This window comes from Panthera uncia, chromosome B4, assembly GCF_023721935.1.
Source record: "Panthera uncia isolate 11264 chromosome B4, Puncia_PCG_1.0, whole genome shotgun sequence".
Lineage (NCBI taxonomy): Eukaryota > Metazoa > Chordata > Mammalia > Carnivora > Felidae > Panthera > Panthera uncia.
The window spans coordinates 33,761,243-33,769,187 of record NC_064809.1 but is presented as its reverse complement, the minus strand read 5'-3'; the positions used below and the strand labels follow the sequence as shown (position 1 = coordinate 33,769,187).

At 41.5% G+C, this 7,945-nt stretch overlaps 1 protein-coding gene across 1 annotated transcript in view; it reads right to left on the bottom strand.

Moving 5' to 3' along the window:
* Window positions 1-507: 507 nt before the first annotated feature.
* Window positions 508-7,945, bottom strand: part of ATP6V1E1 (ATPase H+ transporting V1 subunit E1) — a 31,651-nt gene continuing 24,213 nt past the window's right edge. The window contains exons 7-9 of the mRNA XM_049624839.1: window positions 5,975-6,069; window positions 2,604-2,691; window positions 508-1,112 (exon numbers count right to left, since the gene is read on the bottom strand). Of these exons, the coding sequence (XP_049480796.1) occupies window positions 1,050-1,112; window positions 2,604-2,691; window positions 5,975-6,069 (246 nt within the window). The 3' untranslated portion in view covers window positions 508-1,049. The remainder of the gene's footprint in view (window positions 1,113-2,603; window positions 2,692-5,974; window positions 6,070-7,945) is intronic.

Sequence of the window (7,945 nt, the reverse complement as noted above, 5' to 3'; positions counted from 1 at the left end):
CTGCAGAGACAGACCTGAGTTAGATAGCAACTCTGCCTACCGGTAAGATCTTGGGCAGTTATTAGTCGTCATCTGAGAAAAAAATAAAGAACGAGGAGAGGAAGAAAAGGCCCTTTGTGAAAGGGTTTAGGCCTAACACACAGTAACCCTTCTCCTCCAATAAGCCCCTAGATGCTTTTCTTTTCTGACTCTGCCAAAGCTAATAAAACTATTTCCTCAATAAAGCTGTCGAACCCTCTGGAGGACAGGTAATATTGAACACCTGTGCGTGTGGTGTGTGTGAAAGATCCTAAGGGGCTACAAGGAACACCTCTGGATAAAGGCCTGGTAAAAGTGAGCAGGAAGTGCCAGAGGACACAGAGGGTTAATGGTTTCAAGTAGTGACAGCTGTCGACCAGCAAATGCTATGGGGATTAGGAAAATGCTGCTTATCTAGATACCTCAGGAAGAACTGGACCCTCTCAAACCACAAACTCGTAGAACCTTGCATAATAAAACACAGTGAAATCCATGTAAACCTTTTGTTTTAATAAATAAAACATATTCATGGCTTAGATTTTAAATCACATTTACAGATGAGGAACACTTCTAGGCCCAAACAGGTTAACAGTGAAGCTACTACTGCTGGAAGGAATGCGTGCCCCCACCCCCCACCATGCATTTTAAGCCTAAAAGCAGAGATTTAATATCAGAGAACACTATACACGTCACCCTCTAGACTGGAGAACTGAAATCAGAGGAAGAGCAAAGACTTGGTGAAGCTCCCATAACCACCATCTGATACCCTCACCTTCATACTACAGAAGCAAATGAAAGCTGTGCTACTTTTAGAGTAGCTAGAAGGAGGTTTCCTGATTACATTAAGTGGAACTTGCTCTCATTGTTAACAATTAGGACACAGGCATTAGCTACAGAAGAGTATCCACTGATAAATACAGAATATTAGAACAGTGAAGAGGAAGCCACACAGATATCTTGTTTCTTCAAATATTAGAAACTTCCACATCACAGCCAGAGAGCAGTGGATCAACTCCACCTCTCCCAAAGGCTTAGTCCAGAAACTTCCTGTTGGCATTTGCACCAAATAAGGCTCCCCGAACTTCTGGCATCATCTGTGAAGAAATAAGTTCTTTAATAGGGAAGTGTTGTCAACTGGAAAATATGGAAAGAACTGCACATCTTTTTTTTTTTTTTTTTTTAATTTTTTTTTTTTTTAATTTATTTTTGGGACTAAGAGAGACAGAGCATGAACGGGGGAGGGGCAGAGAGAGAGGGAGACACAGAATCTGAAACAGGCTCCAGGCTCCGAGCCATCAGCCCAGAGCCTGACGCGGGGCTCGAACTCACAGACCGCGAGATCGTGACCTGGCTGAAGTCGGACGCTTAACCGACTGCGCCACCCAGGCGCCCCAGAACTGCACATCTTAACTGCAAGTGGAGAGTCACTGACCCTTACGTGGCTGGGAAAGAAATCACAAAGCTATGTGCTTTGTGTAAGGACCAATCTGTCCTTACTTATCCAAAAAACTATTAACAGAATCCTTGGCGAGAAACTTAACCAATCGCAAATTTGTGGTTATGACTGGCTGCTTAAGGGGATGAAGAAAAAAAACTATAACTAAAGCCATTATCATTTAAGGCATCTTTTTTTTTTTAAAGTAATCTCTACATCCAATGTGGGGCTCGAACACACAACCCCGAGACCAAGAGTCCCACACTACCGATTGAGCCAGGCGCGTGCCCTTATGGCTTAAGGCTTCTGTTACTCTGTGATGTAGGGAGAAGAGATGATCCCTTAACAATACTCTGGATCAGCTATGTTTCTTTCAACAGTTACTGAGTGCCTACTATGTGCCAAGCAGAACACCCATAATGCCAGTTTGTAATGAGGCACTCATTCATACGGCAACTGAAAAATCCTTAGGATGTAAGCTCAAACTTCTAAGGCTATGCTGTCCGACAGAGGCCACTAGCCACATTTGGTTGTTACTGTGCATTTGAAATATGGTCAGTGCAACCATGGGACTCATTTTTTAATTCTACTTAATTTTAATTTATTCATATGTGGGTAGTGGCTACTCTAATGGGAAACACAGCTTTACGGTGTAAGTTACCAGCAGATGATACTCTAGGTCAAAGTGCTTTCACTGTAAGACAAGTTAGCAGCCACAGCAGCAGACTACCACCGCTGAAAGAGGCCCCACATTTTGAGATAACTGGATTTTCCTGGCTTGTTTCCTAGAGCTCATTTGTGCAAACCTGGAAACATCTGGAGAGCCAGCAGCCCTATGGGAATTCCTTTAAACAATATTTACTTTAGATCCCACCATTATTACTGGAGAAAAGGACTCTGCTCAGCACCTCTACATGTAGTAAAATGTTTACATTAGAATCCTAAATAAACCTTCATTCAACCCTAAATCCACTCTCACGTAAATGGTATCACCTCAGTAAATGCCACTAAGTGCCCACTGCCCATTCAAGAAAATGCCACAAAATGTGGAAAGAGTGACAAACCCCAAATACCAGGGAATGGACATATGTTCTCTGTACCACTTCAAAGTAACAACAGACCAACTAATAAGAAGTATTCCCACACTCACCTGCTGGGCTATGAGATCCAGCCGGCTTTCTAGGGTATTGGAAACTTTTATTTTACGATCTCCATTATAGATCTCAACTCCACCAGCTCTACAAAGAACACAGGAAATAACAATTTTTATAGATTTGAGGAAGACAGACACATGGTACATTTACTTTCTTCCCTTGGAAGAAAGCTATTTGGTGTATGGAGCGTCTAAATACTATAAGGGACCAATAAACATAAGCAATAAGCTTAAAAGTAATTCAAAAAGCCTCTGAGGATTTAAGGTATGGATGGTGATAATAACTGTCACTTACCAAGTGACTGCTATGTGCCAATCTGATTTTATGCTTAGCACCTAACTTAATTCTAACAACCAGCCCTCCTCAACAAAATGGAAAGGGGGAGGATTTGGTCCCATTTTGCATATCAATGGAGTCCTCATCTGAATATTTCTTAAATGCCCAATCCTGCTAATTACCAGCAAGTACTGATAAAGCAATATTCATAACTGCACTGTATATCAGATTAAAGGTACAACAGCAATATTGTGCCAAACTTGCCCTTAGAAAATTCTGCCTCTAGGGGCGCCTGAGTGGCTCAGTCAATTGAGCACCCAAATTCAGCTTAGGGCATCTCACGGTTTGTGGGTTCAAGTCCTGTGTCGGGCTCTGTGCTAACAGCTCAGAGCCTGGAGCCTGCTTCAGATTCTGTGTCTCCCTCTCTCTCTGCCTCTCCCCCACCCACACTCTGTCTCTCAAAAATAAACAAACATTAAAAAAACTTTTTAAATTAAAAAAACAAAGAAAGAAAGAAAGTCCTGCCTCTAGAGGCACCTGAGTGGCTCAGTCCATTAAACATCCAACTCTTGATTTTGGATCAGGTCTCACGTAATCTCATGGTTGTGAGACTGAGCTCCGAGTTGGGTTCTGTGCGGAGTGTGGAGTCTGCCTAAGATTTTCTCTCTCTCTCTCTCTCTCTCCCCCCCCCCCACCCTTTCCCCACCTACGCAAGTGCACTCTTTCTCAAAGAAAAAAAAAAGGTCTGCCTCTAGACACAACTCATTTCTTCTTCTTGCTTTGTGTTTATTTTTGTTTAGTAATCTTTTTTTTAAAGTTTATTTATTTACTGAGAGAGAGAATGAGGGAGTATGAGCAGGGGAGGGGCAGAGAGAGAGAATCTCAAGCAGGCTCCACACTGGGTATAAGGGGCTCCATCTCATGACTGTGAGATCATGATCTGAGCCAAAATCAAGAGTCTGACGCTTAACTGACTGAGCCACCCAGGTGCCCCAATTTTTGTTTACTCTTGTTTAGTAATCTCTCCAACATGGGGCTCGAACCCACAAACCCAAGATCAAGAGTCACATGCTCCTCTGACTAAGCCAGCCAGGTGCCCCAAGCCACACCTCACTTCTGTCATTTCTAAAGTTTCTAGCACTTAGAGGCTTAAGGCATATAATAGGCCAACTCTTAAAAGGAGCTCCCCGGGAATGACATTCTTTTACTACATTAGAGTTTTATGAAATAATTTTATTAAATGAGCAAGCTATATGACAAAGCCTGGGAAAAGGTTTTGCAAATTTTCTTACTCTGTCCTCCCTCCCCCTGGCATTTCTTTGTTTAATCTACCTTTGGTTTCTCTAAACAGACTATATCCTTCATAAGGACATGGTTGGTTCTTTGCCGAAATCCTGACCCCAATGTCTGTGAGAGAATACTTTGTCCTCACAGAGGGAGTAAGGAGGAAGACCACCACTGTCTGAGAATATCGACTGTGTGCCAGGCACTCATAGAATGGAAAGCCGAGGGCTGCCCACAACTTCTGTCTTCACAGCAACCCCACCAGTGTCTTGGTATCCTCACCATTTTACAAACAGGAAAACAGGTTTAAAGAGATTCAATAGAATGAACTGATTGAATAAAACAATATTTAAAATTCTACTTTTAATTAGCACTAGAGTAAGTCTGCAGTTCCTTATCTACATTTCTGAAATTCAAAAAGCTGTCAGAACAGAAGTCTAATTTGTGTGTCTCCACAAGCTGAACTGATCTGTAGTTCTTGGCAGCTAATGACTTAGTGAATCTTTATGTATTTATCCCTTGTAGTGTGAATATTCCTAGTTTCCCATTCAGAAATATTAATGTATTTGATCACAGGTGTGATGCCTCAGACCCTGTTGGAGATATTATGTAATGTGTAGCATATGCACTTTATTGCTTTTCTAAACGCATATTCAAAACATCTGGCCCCCAAAGGTTTCAGGACTGAAACCCATTATTTACCAGGCTCTGAACCAAGTGTCTTATGTCCTGTCTGCTTAATCTCCATAACAATGATCATCTGCCAGTTGAATAACTATGTATATTGCATGTACCAGGGATTGCATTAAGTGCTGTATGGACATTATCTCATTTAAGCTTCCAAGAATTCTGTGAGGCAAGAATTCATCCCAATTTAGAGGTGAGGAAATAAGTCTCCGTGAGATTAAGTAACTAGTCCAAGAGTACCTAGCTAGTATGTGGCAGAGTGGAGAATCAAGCCTAAATCTGACAATACTGAAGCTTTTGTCACCAGCTTATACACCTCGGTATATAAAGCATTTTCACATGTACTATCTCATCTCTTTTCCTCAGTTCATGAAACAAAAAAGCTAAAAGCATTGACCCTATTTTACAAATGATGGCAATCAGTCTCCAGGTCCCATAGCTAACAAAAGGCTGACTTGGGACTCAAACCTACATCTGGTGCTCTTTCGACTAGGTTCACATGTCTCAAGGACTTTCTGCAATGTTAGTCAATGTGTGCCTATGCAGCATCAGACACACAGGCGCAATCAAGGAAATGACCTTGGCTGACCTTGTCAGGAGTTCCTGTTGCCTATCCCAATTGCACCAAGCTTATTAGGGATGCTGAAGAAATGTCCTGTCATTTCCTCACAGCAGAAGTACCACTGGTATTTGCAATTCTATATCTAAGGAACCTAACTATTAGAAAGTTCTATTAGTCTATACAGTAGTCACTATTATATGGGATTACTTTCCTTATTTCCAAGAAACTTAGAGGTAACAATTCTCTTCCTTAGCATCTGATACAGAGATGTGGACCCAGCTTTGAGTTCTGGGTAAAGAATTAGTGCTACCTCTCTGCAGAATAAACTAAGTGCCCATAGGAAGCAGGATGTTTAGAGTATGTCCAGCTGTTTAACAAGAGGGAACAACACAGTAGTGACAGAAAAAAAAAACACCAGCAATAATTACAAGTGGAACACCACCACACCTCCATTCTTGTAGTAAAGAGTGCCTTGGAGAAAACTTTAAAAAAGACTCAGCACAGAAGCCATTCTCATAGTGAAAGAAGCTTAGATGTTAAAAGCAGAATACTCCTTACATTTCCTCAGGCAGATAGGCCTCCTGATCAATTTGGACATCAACATCTTTTTTGGTGGCAATTTTGTACATAGGAATCGCTTTTTGCACTGCAGCCTGAAAAACAGAAAACAAGAGGTTTTAGTAGAGACTCAGCAACAGGTATCAAAAAAAAAATCAGCCAACTATACAAGCAAGGGTATTCCTATTTATCCAGTAAAAGAATAGATGCACTGCTGGTGGGAACATAAATGGTGCAGCTGCTGTGGAAAATGGTATGGCAGTTCCTCAAAAAAAAATTAAACTCTGAATTACCATATGATCCAGCAATTCTATCTCTGAGTATATATCCAAAAGTGAAAGGAGACACTTGAACAGGTATTAATACAACCACGTTCACAGCAGCATTATTCAATTGCCAAAAGGTAGGTAGAAACAACCCAAGTGTCTAACAGATGCCTGGATAAACAAAATGTGATATATGCATATAATTCAGCCTTAAAAAGGAAGGAAATTTGGGATGCCTTGGTGGCTCAGTTGGTTGAATGTCCAACTCTTGATTTCAACTCAGATCATGATCTCATGGTTCCTGAGTTCCAGCCCTGAGTTGGGTTCTGCGCTGACAGCGTGGAGCCTGCTTGGGATTCTTTGTCTCCCCCTCTCTCTGCCACTCTCCTGCTCATGCTCTCCCTCCCCTCCTCTCTCAAAGCAAATAAACATTAGAAAAAAAAGGGAGGTGGGGGGGGGAGGAAATTCTGACACATACTACCACATGATGAACCTCAAAAACCTCACAAAAGGACAAATACTGTATGATTCCACCAGTAAGAGGTACACAGTGTAGTCAAATTCAGAGAGACAGAAAGTAGAATGGTGGCTACCAGGGATTGCAGTTAGGGGAATGGGGAGTCAGTGCTTAATGGGGACAGAATTTGTTTGGGAAAATGAAAATGTTCCAGAGAGGGATGGGGTGATGGGGTGATGGGGTGATGACTGCACAACAGTGTACACGTACTTAAGGCCACTGTACAGCTAGAATGCTAATTTTATACCAAGTACATTTTATAATTTTAAAAACAAATGAGCACATCAGGAGGAAAAAAATGCTATACTGCAATTAGGGTGATAAAATGTAATTAGTGGAAAGTCCTATCTAAATAACATTCTGCGGGAGTAGACATGTAAATAACATTTTCTAAAAGGAACTTTAGTTGGAAGCTCAGACCTGCCTCCATAGAATGCTTATCACCCTGGCAAACTCTCCAGTATGTCTAGCTTTCTGTTTTACAAGTTCATACATGAGGCTGTCAGCACAAACATGAGTTCAGGTTACTGGGATGATTTATAAACTAGAATCACAATTTATTTTTTTTATTTTAGAGAAAGAGCATGTGAGCGTGCGAGCAGGGGGGTAGGGAAGTGCAGAGAGAGAGAGAGAGAGAGAGAGAGAGAGAGAGAGAGAGAGAGAGACTATATTAACCACACGCTGAGCGTGGACCTGACTCAGAGCTCAATCCCACAACCCTTGGATCTTGACCTGAGCCAAAATCAAGAGTCAGACGCTTACTGACTGAGCCACCCAGGTGCCCCTAGAATCACACTTAATTAATTTATAGTGGAGAGTGAGAGGAATCAACACCTGTGTTCTCCAGCTGGCACTTTTTATTTCCTAGAAGACAAGTTGCTTGAGAAACAAATTATAGTAAGAATGCAAATATATTATGTACTATTAAGTGTACTAATTTACAATAAGAAATATAATTGCTAAGGAAATGTTAGCTAGGGGAGGCTGGGTGGCTCAGTCGGTTAAGCTTTGGACTCTGGCTCAGGTCATGATCTTGTGGTTTGTGATTTTAAGCCCCACATCTGGTGAACTCAAGCCCTGTTTTGGGTGAGCCCCACTTCTCTCTCTCCCTCTCTCTCAAAAACAAAACAAAACAAAAAAACAAACAAAATAAATATAATTGCTAAGGGATCAAGCACTCAATCCTTT